The following is a 22961-nucleotide window of genomic DNA, read 5'->3' as shown; positions in this document are numbered from 1 at the left end:
GATAAAATGAGATAATATTTGTGAGGTGCTTGGCAAAGCTTTAGGTGCTACCTAAATGCTAGCTATGATTTTCATAGTTTGGGCCTAAAAGAGTAGCAGGCCCAAGGACTCAGGAAATTGGATGAAAATTCTTCTTCTCCCTGTAGGAGTTCCCCACCTTCCTTCCAGCCCTTCCTTCCTGCTCTGTCTTTTCCTGTCCCTTCCTGCCTTTCCCTTTCTTCTTTTCTCTCCTCCTATGTGTCTATTCCTTCTTTCTCCCTTTCTACATCTTGTGACCTCCTGCTTACAGGACCCCGCACTCAAAGTGTTGTTGCTACTGTCATAGTGCAGATACATTGTGGGCTCACTGGGCTTCGAAACAAACCTGGGAACTTAACTCACACACGTTACTTTTGTAGGAAAATGTGTTCTGAATTCCAGATAGCTGGCTTGCAATTTGAAGTTTTGGAATTTAGCTTGTTGGCTAGGTTGAAGGCTGCCGATGATCCTAAGATTTTAACTTTAGAAATGGAGGGGACCTTAAAGGTCATTGAGTGAATCTGCCCCTCTTTTTTTCAGGTGAGGAACTGAGGCCAAAAGAGGTTAAATGGTCAAGTAGGGTCACACAGGGCTAAAATATTTGGGGTAGTGTTTGAGTCCAGGTCTTCCTGACTCCAAGTGTGGACCACAAAATTCCAGTCTGCAACTAAAGTCATTGAGACAGAACCCTGAGCATATTTAATTTATTAGAGATGCCAGTGTCCCTAATTAATTGGATCTAAGATCTTCCTCATAGTCAGGGACCCCTCTGCTTGAGGAAAAATTGCTTTCATAGCCATTGAGGGAGTACCAAATATAGAATGAGGTGGTATATTTCCTTGATTGGCCAATTCTGAAATTGGGGAAATCTTACGGTTGGCCAAGGGCAGCATCCATCAATCATAACCACTTTGTCAACAGGCCTTTCACATGTCATTAGCTACAGGTCATCAACTAAAAGCTGTCAACTGCAGGCCACCTCAGCTTTCCAAAGGTCATAAGATCCTGTCAGCAACATCTCAGGGTCTTCCACAGATTGTATGACCCTCTTGTCAAGGTCTTGGGCCTTTTAAAGCTATCAAACAATAATGTTTGACCACTGGTATATTAGGGGCTGAGGAAGTTGTGGATTTGAAGCAAAGGTCACTAGGAAGTGGGTAGAAATGATTCCTAAGGATGGAGAGGCAAATGATCCTTATTATAAGCACTATGTGCTTGGGGGAGGGGGATAGTGTAGCAATCATATTCTTATTACATTCTTATGACAGACCCAACTAACAGTATGAATCTATCTGATAAATCAAATACAATTAATATAACCATCAATACATCAATACAATCAATCATAACTCTTATCCTAACAGCATTAACTAACATAATTACCTTACTTTTGATTCTATTCCGTTTTAATTCACTAAGACAATCATCAATACCCATCAAATCAGAATGAACTGAATAAATGTTGACTAAATTGGGTAGGGTAGGGCTATTAAAATTATCATCACACAAGTACAACATTCTATCCGTGATGCCATTTTTTTTGTGGATAGGAATTTAATTTGACACAGCTTGGATAGCTCACAATCCCTCTCCTGCCCAATGTGGGGGGTTTTGGTTCTTGGTGGGTTATTTACAGAAGGCACTTTACATGTTAAGACTCTTTAGAAATGTCATGTCATCATCATCCCACCTTTTACAGGGATTCAGCTGGCAATGAGTGATACCAACATGACTCCTGAAGACCTTTCCTTTGAGCTAGTGAAGCCACCCCTGCATGGCACACTCTTCAAGAACACAGCCAAGTTCCAAGGGCGCATGAACACAGGTAGGAGAGAGGTCTCTTCTCCCCTGGCCTGCTGGGTTGGTACTCTGACCAGATAGTCATAAATCCAGTCTTGTATGCTTCCAAGGCTTGGAGCCATAATTAATGAGATCCTTCAGGATAGCTGTTTGGAGGTACTTGGAAAATGGGCTATTTGAAGACTAATCTTGCCATGGTTATTTGGCTTGGATTTGTGTTGCTTCCCTCTCTATCCACAAAAATTGTATTAAGACATTTTCCTAATTCAGGCGAAACTAGCTTATTTGAATATATACACATATAGTCCAGGCTGGGTACACACACACACACACACACACACACACACACACACTTTTAGAATTACCTAGTATGAGGTATCATCTAGCATCTTATGACTGTCCCTAGACCATTGCAGAGAACATAGGTGGAGAGTCTCCTGGGATCCCAGCAGCCTTTTGAGAACCTGGGAGGACTTCAGTCCTCTTAGACAATGCTTAGAACTTGGGCTGTGGTAACAGAATTCAAGGGATGACTTGACCTCTGACCTTGCTCTCCACAACTATCCTCAAAGAAAAAACTGAATGAGTTCCTTGTAGTCTTTACCCAACTGGCACCATTATGGAATGTCCAGAGTTGGGAGGACCTCAGAGGCCATCTGATCCAAACCCTTTCTTTTATCAGTGAGGAAATTGAAGACCATGGAACTTAAGTCATGTGCCCAAGGTCACACAGCTAGTTAGCTTCAGAGGCAGAATCTGAACCCAGATTCTCTACCTCCATGTAGCTTTCTCCAGCCTACCACACAGAAAATCAGTACTCAAACTCATGAACCCAGGGAGGGATGTATTGTGCTATATCCAGGTTCTCTGAGAGACCTTAATGGCCTTTGACCAACTAGCATAGTAGACAAACCAAAGTCCTTACGTGAATCTGGTTGCCCAGAAAGAGGTTCAGGCCCCTTGCAACAACTTTAATGGTGCCCTGTCAGTTTTCCCAAGTTTTAGATCTTTTATTTTTAAACATCTAGACCAAAAATAATTTGACTTCTTTGCTTATTTTTTGGCGATTTTTTTTGTATTTGCCTAAGTTTATTGCTTATTTGCTTAAAATGGATATTTCCAGGTGTCAAATTTTCTTTTAAAAAAGAAGCTTGTCACATGCTTTGGAATCTTGGGTCTAAAGGTATGTGTCAAATAAGAGAAAAGCATTGTGGACCATTGTCATTTATCTTGTTTTCGGAAGGTGACCCCTTTACCTATGACGACATCACCCAGAATGCACTACAGTATGTTCACGATGGCTCATCGGCCACAGAAGATAGCATGGAGATCTCTGTCACTGATGGCATTGCCACAGCAACTACGTTGGTGAACGTGGAGGTGTCATGGGCCGACCGCAGTGGTCCCTGGCTGGCCGCAGGCTCCTCGCTGACGGCTACTGTCCCCAGCAAAAGTTCTGTCACCCTTACTAGATCACACCTTGCTTATGTGGTAAGTTCTTATAATCGCTCTGTTCTTCAGTGACATGTATGACTGACTTTAACCAGCAGAATCTACAGTAATAGCCAGGACTGAGAATTGCTGACCTTCAACCACTCAGATCCTACTCAGCCATTCCCCCTTTGGTAGGCCCTTTGCTTTCTGGACCTCAGTCAGTCAACAAGAATTTATTAAGTACCTATTATATGCCAAGCACTAGAGATGCAATAAAAAGGTAAAAATAGCCCCTGCTTTCAAGGAACTCACATCCTTGTGGGGGAGACAAGATGCAAACAAGTATTTACATACAAGATTTATACAGAATATTTGGAAGGTAGTCTAACATGATAGGTAGCACTAATGTTAAGAGGGCCTGGGAAAGTCTCCTTGTAAGAAGTGAGATTTGAGCTGGGATGAAGGAAGCCAGAAGGTGGGAATGAGGATGGGAGCACACCAGGTGTGGGGGCAGCCAGAGACTCATCATGAAGTCAGGAAGGACGGAAGGGTCAAGGAATCCAGTGTCACTGGATTTTAGAGTGTGTGGAAAGGAGTCAGGTGTAAGAAGACCGTAAAGGGCCAGATTGTGAAGACCTTCTCATATGTGAGTCCTTCTCTAGCCTTTCCAAGGTTCCCCTCTGTCAAAAAATGCTTAAGCCTCAGAAGACTGCCTGTTTTTCAAAGAGCAGGAACTTTTGTGCCTTCAGTGGGACATTGAAGTGCTCCACAAATACCATGCTATGGTCAAAAACTTGACACTGGCCTTGTTTCTATCTGTAAAGCCATACACATTGCAGTCTTCTGAGGAGCAGAAGGGGGTCACGTAGTAATTTACCTTGCTACTTTCTGGCGAGCCAAGCCACAAAGTGCTCCATACCCACAAGCTATCCACCATTTTATTCTGGCAGTGGCTTTCGGGGCTGGGGCTTCTCCTTCACTGAGTGGTCACTTTAGTTAATATTCTAGCCAAAGACACTGGGATTTGAGGAGGTGGGGTAGGAGGTGGCAAAAGCAGGAATAGGAACAATAGAAATAGCAACGAGGCATTATAGCCCCTATCACTTCCAGAGGCAGAGCTATCCAAGGTTGTGGGCTACCCAGTCCCTTGATTAAGAGACACAGCACATTTGAAACCAACTCAGCATGTTCAGAAAGAATGGTTTTTCTCTTGGCCTAGTTACCTTTTTTTTTCTTTCTTACCTTTTTTTAAAATAGGAAACGTCAAGGCCATGTCTGGGGTATAGACCTTGCTCAAATCATCATCCATCAGAAACAAAAAAGGAATTTTAAAACTTTTTGTTGTTTGATTTCCACTTTCTTTGTACACATGGAACCCAGAAACAAAATTATTTATATGTAATGACATTATTAAATTCTTTCAGGGTATATTTTACATGCCCATATACACACAGATACATGCAGACACTTTTGCTGTGGTGTTCTTAGGGTTTCCAAGGCTAGAGGGCTGATTTTTTTTTTCTGTCGAGGGATGTAATATGGATCAGAAAACTGAGCCTGGGTCAAGACACCTACATTTGATTTTTCCCTCTGTGACTGACTTGATTAATGCTGCTGAGGGAAGAAAGGAGATCCATTTCTTTAATTCTGTAGCTTTTCCAAATATATACACACATGTTAATTAAATACATGCGTGTGAATAAAATGTGTTAATTTATATATATATGTGTATATATGTGTATGTGTGTATATGTATATATATGTATACATATATGTGTGTGTGTATGTACACACACACATTTTTCTGTATAATCATAGGTGATTTTAGTTAAAGGAAAAGATGATGCAAGATTGCCTGAATGTTAGTTCTTTGAGTACTGAGATTTTTCTTCCCAAATTTGAAACCACAGTCAGTAATGGCCTGACACTTTTAAAAATCATCCATATGTTTTAAATAACATTTATAGCTTAACCATAATATCTAGTTCTGAACAGAAAGAAGGGAAGTAAAGTGTTGGTCTGGGAGCAATTTCTTTTGTGCAGATTTTATCCCCCAATTGTCTTTTTATGTTTCGGGAAATTGCTCCCCCATGATGCTATTGGTGGCCCTCTTTCAACTCAAAAGTAGCTTCCATTGTCTGTTTCTCTAATTGGCAGGTGATTTTGGCCATAAATCCTGGCCTATTGACTCTTATGAAACTCATGAATCCATCATGACATCTGAATACAAATTGAATCAATAGACCGCCAAGGCTTACAAAGTCGTTGTCTGACAGCCCAAAGCATCTCCCCGGAGCAGTTCCTGCCCATTAACCGCACTTTCTACCCGGCAGATCCAAATGCAGCCCTATTGGGCACTTAATACTGGTTTTAAGAAATTGATTGAATGTGAATTTGCCCAACAGAGCAGAGAAAATTCATAAGAAGTATTTCAGTCTGGTGGAGGCTTAGCATACATGCTAAAGACTTACTCAGTCATATAATGACTTTGCTTGACAGCTGCCGAAGAGTCTTGTTTCATGGCAAAGCCTTTCCAGAGCTGCTCCATGGTGGGCCTGAAGAGTGTGTGCAGCAAGGTGGGGGAAGCCATTCTATAAACAGAATAGGCCTTAAGTGAAGCAGAGAATGATTGGAATGGGAACAACTCATGATATGTCAGTATGGTATCAGGAACATGGAGAGATACAAGCATGCAAGGAGGGAGGCAGAAGGCAGTGGTGGGATTCAATTCAATTCAGCATAAGCACATATTAAGTACATAGGAGGTACTTAAGAGACACAGAGGGTATCCTGAAGAGGATGTTGAGATGAATAAGACATAGCCCCTGTCTTCAATGAGTTTACTCTCTAGATGGGAAACATGTGGGAGCTGAGTTGTGTTGGAAAAGGGCCCCAGAAATCAAGAGTCTTGGAGATAGCAGAATACAGTGGAAAGAATTATTAAACTTCCTATTGAATTTTGAATCAAGCCACCTTGCCCAATTGTTGCTTGAGCAATACAGAAGTTCTCTGAGCCTCAGTTTCTTCATCTGCAAAATAAAAGGGTTGGGCTAGGTGGCCTCTGAGACCTTCCAGCTCATTGAGTCTTCTCTTTGGCTTTGCTGTTAGCAGGCAACATGACTTAGGACGTGTAACTTCCCTCTCTGGGCCTGAATTTCTCCATTGATAACATAGGGTGGCTGAGATAGTTAAAGGCCCTACCAGTTCATAAGGCAAGTGCGTAAATACATACGAACCAAGTGAAGTATATACGTGATAGAGATAGAAACAAAATACTCGTCGTGGTTCAGGGGAGGAACACCTCTCTGGAAATCAGGAAAGGATTCCCAAGAGAAGGTAACATTTGAGCTGGATCTTGAAGGATCGGATTCATTTGGTAGGGCATGGTAGGCACAGGGAGCATGAACAAACATATGGGGATGGAAAAGTGCCCATTGGGCTTATGGAGTGGGTAGGGGTATAGTTTGGTCAAAACCTGGGCCTTGTGAAGAATAGTGATGGTAACTGTTCTAGGCATTGCTTCAGTTCAGTTCAACAAATGGCTGTCTAATAACCACCATCAAACTTTGAGTTAAATGCTTAGAATACAGAAATAGATCAGATGCAGACTTTGTTCTCAGAGAGCTTAAAATCTAATAAGAGAGAAAAGATGTGGACACAAAGGACCATGAAATCAGGGAAAATGTGATTAAGGGCAGAGGAGAGGTCCAGGCAAAGTATAATTTTAAAAATATCCAAGAGGGAGATGAGCTAGGGAAGGAAAGAGGGGTCAGGGAAGGTCTTCACGAGACAAGGATTGTCCCTTGAGTTGAGCCTTAAAAGAATAACGGTAACAGTGATAATTGCTAACATTGATGTAGCAGATAGGATTTGCAGATCACTTTCTTATCTCACTGGATTCTTATCAGATGGAGGAAGAGGGGGTAGGAGAAAGGGAGCTCCAATCCAAGAATGAAGGAAGAGGTAATACAAGCAAATGGTCAGTCTGGAGAGAGAAGGATGCAAATTGGATATGGTGAGGAGTTTAGTTTGACTGGAACATGAACCAATCAAATTCAAGAGACATTTATTAACGGAAGGCATTGCTGATGAAAAGAAACAATATAAGATAAGCCTGGAAATGGAGTGTGGTACCAGATTGTAGAGAGGCCTTGAATGCCGGGATTGTGAGTTTATTTGTTAGATGCTGGAGAATTGCTGAAAGTTTTTAAGAGGAGTAACATGATCAGAACAATGCATTTGGGAAAGCAAATTTTGGAATTGGAAGTAAATTCTTCATTCTACTGAAATTTTGTCACATGGATTATTAAATTGATTAAGTGAGTTTGTCATTCCTTATTTAGTCATTATTGGCAATCTTTGTTTTACACTTGTTTTTGTTATGTGGCATTCGCCATAATAGGATTTGAATGGCAGCCAGACAGGGAGATCCCCTTTGGCATCCTGCAAAGAGCTGACATTTGTTTCTAGAGATGGATGACTCCAATCTTCTGCCTTCTGTTGGGCAAGAAGCTTGAGTAGTAGGTAGGGCCTTCTGTGGGTAATGTCAGGGCATGCTGCAGCCTTCTGTTTTACATCCCTTCTCCAAATCCCACCTCACTTCGGTTACTTTGAATAAGTGGGCATGGAGGTCCTAAGGGCTTTTTCAGTGAGCCGTTCTAGGAAGGACCAATTTGGGACATATCACAGCTGACAAAGATTTCAGTTTATTACCAAAACAAACAAAAACCTTTCAGTGAGTGAAAGGAGAAAAAAATACACACATGTACATATATATATATATATGATATATATACATATGTAAACACTATATATATATATACACAGATATAATTAAGTTGTAATAATATATAATTATATATATACACATATATGTGTATATAAGATTAAATTGTCAAACCTTTTAGGTTTGGCAAAAGAATTATGGATTCATGTATTATCTTTTTTTTAAACTCTATCAGGATAATTCCTCCCCTGACTCAAAGATATGGATTCATTTGCTTTCTTTACCAATGCATGGGACTCTCACAAGAACATCAGGCCTAGTGGTAGAAGAGCTCTCAGAGATTTCCAACTTCACAATGGAAGACATCAACAGTCAGAAAATCAGGTAACCGTTTTTACTTGACCAATTTTGCCACTAATGATAATTTTTCCTCACTAGTAAGATTGCTAAAGATTCCATTTTCTTCCTCCATCTATGTTCTGTAACAAAGATTCAGAAGTCGAGGGTGCCCTGGGAGTGAGAATTCACACAGTTATTTCCACGTCAAGTTTGAGTGTTGTTGGTCATAATTACCCTTTTGGGAGTAGTAATGTTAGTTTCAGTGAAGTGGAAGGAGAAATCTGACTTAGGTCATTTGGTTTAACTCTTTCATTTTATGGAAGAAACTGAAGTCCAAAGAGGGAAGGTAAGGGTGCCAGATCATACAAGTATGAAGTACTAACATCAGAGTTTGAATTCAGTTTCCTTAACTCCACAGCCTGTCTTCCTTCTTCTAGAAAACTAATTTGTCATTAATTCATTTACTTACACATTCATTCATTGTTGAATTCAGAGAGGAATTCATTGGTCAATTAATTTCCATCCTACTAGGGTATACATGATACCAAGGAAATAGTATTCCTAGGGAATGTGCTGTCTAAAATGAAGAACAGGCAGGATGTGTAGTGGCTAACAAATTTGCCATAGAGTCAGGAAGTTCTGGGTTCAAGACCTGACTGATACATACTATCCATGTGACTCTGGACACATCACTTAATTTCTCAGTGCCCCTGGCAACTTTCTAAGACTTTAAGTTGCAGAGAATGTGTCAGTCTGCGTTGGTGGAGGGAGTTTTCTGTTTTGAGATTTCCCTCTACCAGTGAAATCATAGGTTCAGTCCCTTAAAAAATAGCATAAACAAGGGCAGCTAGGTGGCACAGTGGATAGAGCAGTGACCCTGGAGTCAGGAGGACCTGAGTTCAAATTCGGTCTCAGACACTTGACACTTACTAACTGTGTGACCCTGGACAAGTCACTTAACCTTGATTGCCTTGCAAAAACAACAACAAAAAAGCAACCTGAAAAACCAAATAGCATAAACAGACCACAAATTCAAAATGTGGAACATCAAATGACTGATTATCTCAAGCATTTATTAAGGACTTGCTATGTACAAAGCAGTGGGGATATAAATAGAAGAGCAAGACTGTCCCTGCTCTCATACAGGTTATACTCTAATGAGGGAGAAAACACACATGGAAGGTTTCAGCTGCAGGTCATATGGAAAGGTCCTGTGACTGCTAGGTTGCCCAGTGGATAGAGTGTTAGGTCAGGACTCAGGAAGATATGAGTTCAAATTTAGCCCCAGACACTTCCTAGCTGTGTGACCCTGGGCAAGTCACTTAACCCTGTTTGCCTCAGTTCCCTCATCTGTCAAGTGAGCTGGAGAAGGAAATGGCAAACCATTCCAGTATCTTTGCCAAGAAAACCCCAAATGGGGTCACAGAGAGTCAGACATGACTGAACAACAATGTGGTCCTCAGGGTGCATCAGCAAAGCAGATGTTAATGCTTGTTCTTTAGTGTCTTTTCCACTGATAAAATGAAATCAGTTTCTGATGTTGAAGTATTTTGATGGTGCCCAGGACTTTGGTGGCAAGAATGTTCTTTTCTAGGTGTTCAGTAGCTATGATTGTAGCATGTACTGGAGCAGGTACTGGGATCCATCTCCATAGAAATTGCTTCCTGGGGCGGTGTCAAAGGCTTTGGGCTGGAAGCATTGGTACTCCCAAGACTCTTGGTTATGGGGTCCTGAACAGAACCTGTCACAGACTTAGAAGAAACCAAGGTGGCAGTGGTCTAATTTGTCCGGCATGTGCTATCTCCTGTCTGTCCGTCAAGGTGCTCAGTTCCTTCAGCTGAGCCGGCTTGGCTGTTCTGTACAGATAATTAAATAACAAGTTGCTTATTCCTTCAGTTTCCTCTGTGACTGGGGACATTTTTCAGTGTAATTTTTAGCCTGTCTTTTCATGTGACTTACTAATTTTGTTCTTATTTTGATCTACATAGGTACTCAACTTCATTTGAGACAGACAGTCAACCAATTACTGATATTTTCCAATTCTCTGTCTCTGATGCTGACAAAAACCAACTGAAAAATCAAAAATTCACTGTCATTATCACACCTGTCCAGAATTTGCCTCCTGTTTTCACTTTTGCTGACCTTATCACCGTAAGTAATTTTCAGAACAATGGACAGTGCTATCAGTAGTCCTCAGAATAGACAATGTACGAATGAATCATTTTCTGGCTGAATAAGCCTCCGTTCCCTCTCCTTCCCTGAGCAGTTGCAGGATGACAGCTGTTTTGTGACACTGAATTAGTGCTGGGAATGACTGTTTGCTATAAGACATCTATATCAGGAAAGGGCAATCACTCTATTACTCTCTATTGAGACAAGACTGACTCTTCTTTCTTCAAGTGCTATGGTGGAGGAACTTGGAAAGACTGATAGATCTTATCCATCAAATGAAAACTCAGAAGGCATATCCAGATATGTCCTACAAGCTCCCAGTCTCCTTTCTAGTTTTCTCCTGAACCTCCTGGCCCTCCTTGCTTCCCTGGCAGTCCTCATGACACCACAGTGTGAACCTCTGACCTAAGGCTTCAGGCCATTCTGCAGGGAGACCAAGAAACCATCACTTGTTAGCTCCTTGAGGGCAAGAACTGTCTCTTGCCTCTTTTTGTATCCCCAGTACCTAGCACAGTGCCTGGCACATAGTAGGTGCTTAATAAATTGATTGATCACACAGTAATAGCTTATCCCAGAATCCTGCTGGTTAGAGAAAAAACACACTGCCTTGGGCTATGGAAGAAGGAAGAGAATAAGCATTTATATAGCCCCAAGCTGTTCTCTCTCAGTCCCCAAGAAGCAAGGCCAGTCACTTTTTGGATGGGATGCAGTTTTTTTAATAGGACAATTGCAGAAAAATGGATGGAAGGACTGGGAACCCTGATGGCTTTAGAATTAGCTTCCTTTTGTCATATGGCTTGCATTTGAAGAGAGGCATTAACTGCATCCCATGTCATCTGTTTAGTGGTGGCTTGAAAAAAACTCTGCTGCATACCATTTTGCAGGTGCCTCCTCTAGCCCACAGTAGGTCTAATTCAGTTTTTGCTGCAAGGTTACTTTCCAATACAATGTCTTCTTCTTTTTTTCCTCCAGTACACAAGATATCCAAGATGTTCTTTTTCCTTTTTGTCTTACTTAGGTTGATGAAGGTGGGAGAGCACCACTCACATTTCACCATTTCCTGGCTGTGGATCCTGGGAACCTCCAGAGAGACACAGAAGTCAAAATAAGCACTTTGCCTACATATGGCTTCATTGAGAACACCAGGACAGGTACCTGAGAGCCCTTTGACTCATGGATCTTTATTGGTTCATTTTTCAATAGTGAGAAGGGAGAAAATATTGTGTTCACCTAATTGGAGCCTGAGATTAGCTGTCTTGGTGAATCTCTGAACTGGCTGTGTCAGTGAAATCAGAGCTTCTCTTCTGTTACTAAGAAATTCTTCTAATTATTCAAAGCCACTGCTCAAGCATCTCCCAGGTCATCCTGAGAGCATAATCTGAATAGAAAGATGTAATGATCTGTTGGGAATATCCCTTTGGCCCCCTCCCTGCTTCTCCCATTCCTGGTCTCCTCTGGTGCTACTGTCCCAGGTAGCTGTCATTGATAAGAAGGCACTAGTTAGAAGAATTGAAAGGCAGGAAAGTATTTGTTGGCTGTAGGCTTTTTCCTTTCTGATAGTAGCTTTATGATGTACAATGATGGGCAGAGATGAGTGCGCCTAACCATTGTATCTCAACATGGTGATAACTGGAATGCTTGCTAGGAAGCAAGATTGCTTGGCAATCTCAAGAACTTGGTGCCAATTGGAGTGTTCGCTAGCACCTCCCACAAAGAGGCAGTCACCTGAATGATCTGTGGGTGGTATGATCTCTGGGATGGAAGTCTGACCACCTCCAGCTCACCTGGAAGTGGTCACTGTTTTCACAGAAGAAGGTTCTGTGTCTTTCCCTTATGTGTTCACTTTAGCAGTGTGGACAATGAATTGCAGAGGGGAGAGACCTGAGGCAAAGAAACAAATTAGGAGCTATCTTAGTAGTCTAGGCAAGAGATGGTGAGGGCCAGAGCTAGAGTGATGGCCAAGTGCATAAAAAGAAGGGGATGGACGCAAGAGATTGTAGAGGAGGAAAGGACAAGATGTGGCAACTAATTAGATGTGTGGGATAAGGGAGAGGGAGGAGAAAAAAAAGAACATGGTGGGATGACTCCTACAGGAATAGGCAGCTAGTGGGTAAGAGTGACAGACCAGGACTCAGGAAAACCTTAAGTCAAATCTTACCTCAGATATTTACTAGCTGTTTGACCCTGGGCAAGTCACTTACCTTCCTTCAGCCTCAGTTTCCTTATCTGTAAAATGGAGATAGTAATAGCACCTACCTTATAGGGTTGTGAGACTCAAATGAGGTAATATGTGTGTACAGCCCTTTGCAAACCTTAAAGTGCTCTGTAATGCTAGACACTATTAATAGGGATAGTTTTAATTTTAGTTTTTGGTGACAGGGGAAGGGGCTGTTTGCATGAGGAAAGAGAATGAATTCTGTTTTGTATACGTTGAGTTTGAGATGAGTATGGGAAATCCAGGTTTGAAATATCCAATAGGTTGGTTGTTGTCCTTAGTTCTGGAAGAAGACCAAAATGACATCGCTATGCTAGAGCCAAGTTTCAGTGTGTCTGACTGTGGCTGATCAGACTAATATGAGCTTGGAATGTTCTACCATGGGTCAGGCATAAATGGTCCGTGTGAACATTTGGAGTGGATTCTCTAAATTTATGCATTCTCTAAATTTCTTTTGCGCTGTCTCAATTCTGCTTTGCTCATAGAGCACAGCACCTTCTCTGATATGGGCATGCCATACTGGGTGATCCTCTGCCAATGTCTCCCATGTCACACAATCAATTTCAAAGTTCTTAAGAGAGACCTTGAGAGTGTCCTTGTATCGCTTCTTCTGACCACCGTGTGAGCACTTGCCCTGTGTGAGTTCTCCATAAGACAGTCCTTTTGGCAAGCATACATTTTGCAATCGAACAATGTGGCCAGCCCATCGGAGTTTCGCTGTCTGAAGCAGAGTTTGAATGCTTGGTAGTTTAGTTTGAGTAAGGACCTCAGTGTCTGGTACCTTATCCTGCCAGGTGATCTTCAGAATCTTCCTAAGACAGTTCAAATGGAAGCAATTCAGTTTCTTGGCATGGCACTGGTATACTGTCCAGGTTTCACAGGTCATATGGCATCCAATAGAGAGTTGGAGATGTGTGCTCGGAGCTCAGGAGACAGACTGGACCTGGAAATAGAATCAAGCTAGCAAACAAACACAAATATTTATTAAGTGCTTACTTTGAGCCAGGCTCTGCTAGATACTGGGGACATAATGTCTCATTTATTGTCATCGATCCACAGACATGAAATTTTCACATAATTGGTTTATATCTTCAAATACTAAGACTTTTTAAATGTCAGAATTTTACCTTTTAATTTGGTGAAAATCTTCTTAAAGTAAAATTATATTCTTCCTTGTCCTTATGCTAAATGTCTCCAGAATGTTTTGCTTTTGCTTTTTGTATCTGCTTTCATGGCTTTTCTATCTCCTCCCTTGCTAACAATTTATAAGCTTTTTTCTTTTTGCTATCAATAGTTTTCATCTTGTAATTTGCTGTCCCAGGGAAATCTCATTTCCTTCTCTTAGAATCTCTTATTGCTTCTAAAACACTACTGAAGGAACACCTTCTTTCCTGTCCCTCTAGAAGTGCCCTCACTATATATATATATATATGTATATGTATATATGTGTGTGTATATATGTGTGTGTGTGTGTGTATATATATATATATATCTTGTATTTATTCTCACATTATTTATGTTCATGCTGCCTCTTCCAATAGAATATAAGCTCCTTGAGGGAAGGGCCTACTTCTTTCTTGTCTTTGCATCTCTAGTAGGTATAGTACCTGATACATAGTAATGTCTATGCCTGGTTAGGAAGTCACCAGCCTCACTCTCTCCTCCAGAGTCATTGGGAGTCCAGTGGCAAGACATGAGTCAGAATAACTGGATATGGCCCAGTTAGTAAATGTTGATTGATTTTTGAATCGCCGTGCTAAGCAGAGAATGTTTCATTTTCTTGTACATCCGGTCCCCCAAATCTCTGATGCATTCACTTAATGTAGTCAAGCTGTTACAAAGAAGGCACATTTCCCCCTTTTTATAGGATTGGTGGAAGAGACAAAATAAGGGCTTGAGTGGCTATTCTGACAATCCTCCTCTGGCTTTGGATCCATAATCTAAAGGGAGATGGAGTTCCCAGCAGCCAACTTCTGCTCAGTCTCCTAAGAAGAGGAGTGGGGGCGGGGAATGGCACACAATTTCAAGACAGCCATATATCAATGAAAGGAAAAGTGTTTATTCCACACGAGTGTGATCTAAAAGATTTTTCATCTCCTAGTCTTTGCATCTGGCTTCCAGCAAAGATTTCCATGATTAGTAGTCCATGGAGTTTGTAGCTAGTTCCTTTCAGCCTTCCTGGGCTTTGCAGCCGGCAGGCAGTTAAGTCAGGAGGCTTTTGTTCACCTCCCATCCCTAGTGGCTAAAATTGTGAATGACGGTTTCGAATCAGTCAACTGGGGGAATTTGAAATTGAACTGAGTACAAGACCACAAGTAAAACAGAATGAGCCTCTTTTCTCTGCCTCCTCTGTTTCTCCCCGTAGCTCAGAGGGTGCTGAGTCTTGCATCAGAAGAAAACAGGAGCTGAGCTATGCACTCTCAGGCTAGTTGTAGAAACTAGGCCTCCCAGAACCTCACTGGTGCCTGCCCCTGCGGTGCCTCTGAGGACAATGGCCAGCCTTGCTCCAGAGATGTATGGTGGGAGGTGGAAGAGGGAGCAAGGGTTTCAGGGCTTGAGAAAATGTCTCCTTGCTTCTTATGGATGACCGTGAACTGTGCACTGGACTACATCTAAAGAAGAGGGAGGGATAGGGTTCTTCTTGGTGAATATGCCAGTTAGAGGGGATTGTACCAAACTTTGTCAGTGTTCAGTTGTGTCTGACAATTTGTGATCCTGTGGACCATGTTTTTCTTGGCAAAGGCACTGGAGTGGTTTTCCATTACATTCTCCAATGGATTAAGGCAAACAGGGTTAAGTGATCTGCCTAAGGTTACACAGCTGGTAAGTATCCAAGGCCAAATCTGAACTCAGGTGTTCCTGATTCCAGGCACAGAGCTCTAACCACTGAGCCACTTAGCTGCCTCTGTACCAAGCTAGTATAATCCCTTCATCCATTAGAATGTGAACTCCTGGAGAACAAGGAATGCCTTGTTTTTCCATTTGTGTCACCAGCAGTTAGCAGATAGTAAGCATTTAATGCTTTTTAAAGCATTTATCTCCTTCCTCCTTCTTTCCTGTGGGGTAAGATACCCAAGTGAGTGTGCATGTTATTCCCTCCTCAGGCCAAATCCGATGAGAGCAAGATTTACCCATTCCCCCTCACCTGCCCCCTCTTCCCTCCCAACAGAACTACTTTTTCTTGCCATTTTTATGTGAGATAATTTAACCCATTCTATCTCTCCCTTTCTGCCTCTGTCATCCCTTAAAGCCTTTGCTTATGAGTGGTTATTCATGCCAGGTCCATGGAAGACTGTCATCTTCTGATACGCTGTTATCCACAGTAGCTGAGAAACCCAATCATCAAGGCAGTGAGAATTCTATGTAAAATATATCTATCATTTATGTCGAGCTTTAAGATTTGTAAAATCCTTTACAAATAATCTTTTGTCCTCACAACAACCCTGAGACGTAGGTTCTGCTCTCATCCCCATTTGACAGATGTGGAAACCAAGGCAAGCAGAGATGAAATGACTTTCTCAGTGTTAGTGAGTGTCTGAGGCCTTCTCAGGTCTTCCTGACTCCAGGCCGAGCCCCTCAGAGCACATCAGTCATGCTAATAACGGTATCTCTGATCTGTGTAAGGCTTGATGGGTTTTCAGAGTGCTTTTGTAAATTTTATCCTGTTTGACAGTATGTGTGAATGTGTGTACCGGCAAGGTCCACATCCTACAATTAAGGACACTGGCAGAGAGGGTTGAAGGGCCTTCTCTGGGCCACTTGATGAGTTAAGTCAATAGGAGAACTGAGGAGAAATTCTGGTTTTTGTAATGATGATGATGTTGATGATAGCACTATATGATGATAACACTTAAAGGTTTACAAAGTGCTTTCCAAATATTATCTCATTGGATCCTCATAGCAACCCCAGGAGGGGGTGTTATCATTACTCTCATTTTACAGAGGAGGAAACTGAGGCAAATGGAGGTAAAATGTCTTGCTCAGAGTCACACAGCAAGTGTCTGAGGCTGGGTTTGAACTCGGGTCTTCCTGACTACAGATCCACCATTCTATGAGATAGCATTTGCAATACTCTTTTTCAATATTAAATATTAATTTAATAATTAATTAATTGATATTAATTATTATATATAAGAATAAATAATCAAGAGTATAATTATCATATAAAACCTATAATATCCAGTCACCAAAGAAAGGTGCAGAAAAAATAAGAGTCCTCTGTGTTTATTTTTTTTCTTTTTTTCAAAAATTTATTTATTCATTTACTTACTTATTAACTTTAGGAATGAAACAAGCATTTCCATAATGTAGCACAATAGAAAAAAAAAGATGATCGCACATGAAACTGCAAATCTATTATGTATTACTTGCTATTCTTTTTAAATATAGAATAAAGTTATCATCTAAATTTTTCCCCTTTTTTTCTTCCCTCCATCCCATCCCTTCCCTACTACAGTCCCTAGCACACAGTAGGCATTTAATAAATGCTTATTCCCTTTCCCTCCCTTCTGTCCACTATGTCACCTAGCTACCTAGTTCTTAGTACTTTCTACTATGACATACTGCCTTTCTTTAAATGCTTATTCAGCCCTTTCTGATCACCGTGTTTTCTTTTCAGCTTAGTTCAATAAGTAGGAATTACTAAACAGAACTTACCATTTCTCTCCTGTAATATAGGTAGTCGTTTTGGTCCTGGAGGCACCAGTGACTTGGAAGCATCCTTCCCTTTTCAGGATATTCTAGAAAACCACATTTACTACTTTCAGAGTGTTCATGAGAGCATTGAGCCAACCAGTGATGTCTTCAGTTTCTATGTGAGTGATGGATCTGGCCGTTCAGAGATTTACAGCATCAACGTCACCATTGAGGTAAAGACATTGGGAGGTCAGCCCCAGACTACAGGGCTCTGGCCCTTAAAGTAACAAGTAGAAATACATCGACAGTAGAGATGATTGGGTTTGGCCTTCAGCCCTGAAGGTCAGCATTAAAATGGCGCCATGGGAGATGGACAGCAGTGTTGGGGAAAGTGAGACTCAGACATCTAAATGTCTTCTTTCTTCTTTCAGACATTGCTATGTTTAGTTTGTTCAAGAGGCTCTGGCCTCTGTTTGCATTAAAAATATAGGTTGTGCCTTCACCCCTGATATTTCCTGTGATTCTTGAAGGTAGTCACTTTTCTTTGTGGTTTATAAATCTATTTTAGTCAAAGAGGAAGCCCCCTCTTCCATCCTCATCATAACTAGCATGTATAGAGTGCCTACTATGTGCCAACCCTGGGCTAAGTACTTTACACGTATTACCTCCTTTGATCCTTCCAACAATCCTGAGAGGTAGTCACTATTATCTTCTTTTTACAATTGAGGAAACTGGGGCAAATAGCTGTTAAGTGACTTGTCAAGGTCACACAGCTAGTGTCTGAGGTCAGATTTGAACTTTCTGACTCCAAGCCCAGAGCTCTATCCACTGAGCTCCCTAGCCTCAATGAATATTTTTTTTATTTTTTTAATGGTTAATATTTTTAGTTTTCAGCATTGATTTTCACAAGAGTTGGAATTATGAATTTTCTCCCCATTTCTACCCGTCCCCCACCTCCAAGATGGCATATATTCTGATTGTCCTATTCCACAGTCAGTCTTCCCTCCTGTCACCCCACTCCCCCCATCCCCTTTTCCCTAACTTTCTTGTAGGGCAAGATAGATGTTTGCCTGTATATCTTATTTCCTAGTTGCATGCAAAAACTTTTTTTTGAACATCTGCTTTTAAAACTTTGAGTTCCAAATTCTCTCCCCTCTTCCCTCCCCACCAACCCTCCCTAAGAAGGCAAGCAATTCAACATAGGCTACATGTGCATCATTATGCAAAATCCTTCCACAATACTCATGTTGTGAAAGACTAACTATATTTTGCTCCTTCCTATCCTATCCCCCTTTATCCAATTTTCTCCCTTGACCCTGTCCCTTTTCAAAAGTGTTTGCTTTTGATTACCTCCTCCCCCTATCTGCCCTCCCTTCTATCATTGCTCCTTTTTTATCTCCTTCCTCCTTCTTTCCTGTGGGGTAAGATACCCAATTGAGTGTGCATGTTATTCCCTCCTCAGGTCAAATCCGATGAGAGCAAGATTTACTCATTCCCCCTCACCTGCCCCCTCTTCCCTCCCAACAGAACTGCTTTTTCTTGCCATTTTTATGTGAGATAATTTAACCCATTCTATCTCTCCCTTTCTGCCTCTGTCATCCCTTAATTTGATTTTTTTTAGATATCATCCCTTCATATTCAATTCACCCTGTGCCCTCTGTGTGTGTGTGTATGTGTGTGTGTGTACATATATATATATATATATATATATATATATATATATGTATATATATATATGTATATATGTATATGCATGCTACCCTAATACTGAAGTCTCATGAATTATACATATCACCTTTCCATGTAGGAATGTAAACAAAACAGTTCAACTTTAATAAGTCCCTTATGATTTCTCTTTCTTGTTTACCTTTTCATGCTTCTCTTGATTCTTGTGTTTGAAAGTCAAATTTTCTATTCAGCTCTGGTCTTTTCACTGAGAAAGCTTGGAAGTCCTCTGTTTTATTGAAAATCCATATTTTGCCTTGGAGCATGATACTCAGTTTTGCTGGGTAGGTGATTCTTGGTTTTAATCCTAACTCCATTGACCTCCGGAATGTCATATTCCAAGCCCTTTGATCCCTTAATGTAGAAACTGCTACTCTGATTGTGTTTCTACAATACTCAAATTGTTCCTTTCTGGCTGCTTGCAGTATTTTCTCCTTGATCTGGGAGCTCTGGAATTTGGTGATAATATTCCTAGGAGTTTTCTTTTTTGGATCTTTTTGAGGAGGCGATCCGTGGACTCTTTCAATTTCTATTTTACCCTCTGGCTCTGGAATATCAGGGCAGGTCTCTGATAATTTCCTGAAAGATGATATCTAGGCTGTTTTTTTTATCATGGCTTTCAGGTAGTCCAATAATTTTTAAATTATCTCTCCTGGATCTATTGTCCAGGTCAGTGGTTTTTCCAATGAGATATTCGACTGTCTTCCACTTTTTCATTCTTTGGTTCTGTTTTATAATATCTTGATTTCTCATAAAGTCACTAGCTTCCACTTGCTCCAATCTAATTTTTAAGGTAGTATTGTCTTCAGTGGCCTTTTGGACCTCCTTTTCCATTTGCCTAATTCTGCCTTTCAAGGCATTCTTCTCCTCATTGGCTTTTTGGAGCTGTTTTGCCATTTGAGTTAATCTATTTTTTTAAGGTGTTGTTTTCTTCAGTATGTTTTTGGGTCTCCTTAGCAAGTCACTGACTTGTTTTTCATGGTTTTCTTGCATCATTCTCATTTCTCTTCCCAATTTTTCCTCTACTTCTCTAACTTGCTTTTCCAAATCCTTTTTGAGCTCTTCCATGGCCTGAGACCAGTTCATATTTTTTCTTGGAGGCTTTTGATGTAGGCTTTTGACTTTATTGACTTCTTCTGGCTGTATGTTGTGGTCTTCTTTGTCACCAAAGAAAGATTCCAAAGTCTGAGTCTGAATCTGAGTCTTTTTTATGCTGCCTGGCCATGTTTCCAGCCAACTACTTGACCCTTGAGTTTTTCACCAGGGTATGACTGTTTGTAGAGTAGAGAGTACTTTGTTCCAAGCTTGAGGGGATGTGCTGTTGTTTTCAGAGCTATTTCTATAAAGCAAGCTCTGCCACACCAGCGTTCCTCCTCCCCCAAGAACCACCAACCCGGACCTGACCCAGATCTTAAGCAGGCTCTGCACTTCCACTCTGATCTGCCACTTAATTCCTCACACCAGGTGGGCCTGGGGCTGGAAGCAACTACAGCTGTAGTTCTGTAGCTGCACCACCCCCACTGCCCCCAGGGTGGTGGCTGAACAGCAAACTCCTTTCTCTCTGTCCCCCGCAGCTTTTCCCACTAATCTTCTCCATTGTCTTTGGTGTTTGTAGGTTGAGAAGTCTGGTAACTGCCACAGCTCACTGATTCAGGGCACTAGGGCCTGTTCCGCCCAGCTCCTGGTCTGGTTGGTCCAGGCACAGCCCACGCTGGGCTCTGCTCTGCTCCGCTCCCAGCTCCCTGCATGATAGACCTTACCCAGCAACCATCCAGGCTGTGCCGGGCTGGAGCCCTGCTTCCCTCTGCTGTTTCATGTGTTCTGCACTTCTAGAATTTGTTCAGACCCATTTTTTTATCAGTGTTTGGATGGTCCTGGGGGAGAGCCCTAGGCAAGTCCCTGCTTTCCAGCCACCATCCTGGCTCCGCCCCCCAAAGAATATATTTTTAAAAAATCAAGTCCAGGTATTATTGAATATATAGGAATGCTGATGATTTATGTGAATTTGCTTTATATCTTGCTACTTTGCTAAAATTATGAATTGTTTCAACTAATTTTTTAGTTGAGTATTTGGGATTTTCCAAATTTGCAAAAAAGATAATTTTATTACCCATTCCCTATTCTGATTTCTTCAATTTCCTTTTATTCTCTTATTGCTATATTGCTAGGATTTCCAATACGTTATTGAATAATATTGGTGACAGTGGGCATTCTTGTTTCACACCAGGTCTTATTGGCAAGGCTTCTAGCTTAGCTCCATTACAAAAAAATGCTTGCTGATGGTTTTAGATAAGGTGTCACTGGAAGGGGTATATTTTCTTGTTTGACCTGCCATCTGTTGAGTAGTAGAGAGGATTCAAACCCAGATGCTCTGACTCTAAAACCAGAACTCTCCAAATTACATCACTCTGCTTTTTTGCATAGACATACTCTCTATGCACACACACAAAAAAGTATAAAAAAGAATTGAAGACCTTTCTCCACCTCTTCCAGCACACAAACCCATAACAGCTAACATTTAATAATTTTAGTACATAATTGTACAAATAAAATCTACTTCCTATAGGAGGTATCTGAAGACAAACTTTGGTAGCATATTAAAATTAAGTATGATCCAATCGAGAGAGGTTGGTGTCAAAGGATCTGGGTTTGAATACTCCCGTCTGCTCAATCCTTTTGTGACTTTCGGCAACCCACTTAAGCTTTTGAACCAAATGCCATCTAAAGTTCATTCCAACTCAAAATCCTCAGATCCTATTTATCCAACATTACTTTTTCTTTTTTTAACAAGGGGATGTTTTGTGTGTATGTTAGCTCTACTCTCAAGCTATACTGGTTTGACCATTGTAATTAGGTATGAATAAAATTTCAGGGGTGTGAATGGCTAGCATGATACTTTGAGCAGTGTGTTTTTTTCCTCTAGTTTTGAATTTATGCATGTATGGCATGTTGTTCTCTACTTTAATTAGAAGAGAAATGATGAGTCTCCCAAGATGACCATCCAGCCCATCAGGGTGCAAGAGCGCTCAGGAGTGGTGATCAGAAATACATCTCTGAGTCTGCAGGACTTGGATACTCCAGATAATGAACTGGTTTTTGTATTAACAAAAAAGCCTGACCATGGTAAGATATGTACATCCTTCAGTGTATTTCTTCTTAATGGAAGTTCCTCATCGCCCTTAATGTTAGTTCTAAAGGTATCCCAAGAGTCTCAGAGCTTAAAGCTGCCCTGAGATTCTTGGGACATCCTGTATAGGTTTTTTTTTCTTATCTGTACATATATTACATTCTCACCTGCTCCAAGAATGTAAGCTCCTTCGGGGCAGGATTTCCTTATTTGAGGCTTTGAATCCTCAGAGCCTCATATAGTGCCTGGTCCGTCACAGGTGCTTAATAAAAAACTCTTAATTTATTGATCTCAAAAAGCAGGAAAATGATAAGAAAAACCAGAAAGCTTTTGCTCTTACAGATAGGGCCAGTATTGTTGCTTTCGTTTTTGCTGGTTCTTGCACTACCAAATTGGCATTTTTTATAGCTTACTTTAGTAAATTGCTTGTTAAATTATGCCAGTCATATAGAACCTATATCATTGCTCACCGTCTCAGGAAGGGAGGGAAAAATTGCATTTGGAACTCAAAAGTTTTTAAAACATGTTCAAAGACTTGTTCTAACATGTAGCTGGGGGAAAATAAAATATGTATTTAAAAATACAAATAAAATATGTGCCAGTGAGAATTTTTTAAAACCCCATATCATTGATACAATAAAACTGAATATCTTTCTTGATTTATTAAGGAGCTCAAAGCACTTTTCAGGTACCTTCTCAGGTCACAATTGAATAGTACCAACCCCATTTTGCATAAGAAGAAATCAAGATTTACCAATAAAGCTCATAGG

The 22961-nt window shown here is 41.0% G+C and overlaps 1 protein-coding gene across 1 annotated transcript in view; it reads left to right on the top strand.

Annotated features, from left to right (window-relative positions):
* Positions 1–22961, top strand: part of FRAS1 (Fraser extracellular matrix complex subunit 1) — a 352531-nt gene that overhangs the window by 229326 nt on the left and 100244 nt on the right. The window contains 7 exon segments of the mRNA XM_036764965.1: positions 1718–1843; positions 3062–3309; positions 8214–8362; positions 10306–10468; positions 11508–11640; positions 17382–17572; positions 22034–22187. Of these exon segments, the coding sequence (XP_036620860.1) occupies positions 1718–1843; positions 3062–3309; positions 8214–8362; positions 10306–10468; positions 11508–11640; positions 17382–17572; positions 22034–22187 (1164 nt within the window).

This window comes from Trichosurus vulpecula, chromosome 6, assembly GCF_011100635.1.
Source record: "Trichosurus vulpecula isolate mTriVul1 chromosome 6, mTriVul1.pri, whole genome shotgun sequence".
Classification (NCBI taxonomy): domain Eukaryota; kingdom Metazoa; phylum Chordata; class Mammalia; order Diprotodontia; family Phalangeridae; genus Trichosurus; species Trichosurus vulpecula.
The sequence above is the reverse complement of the archived record's forward strand: the minus strand, read 5'-3'. Positions and strand labels throughout refer to the sequence as shown.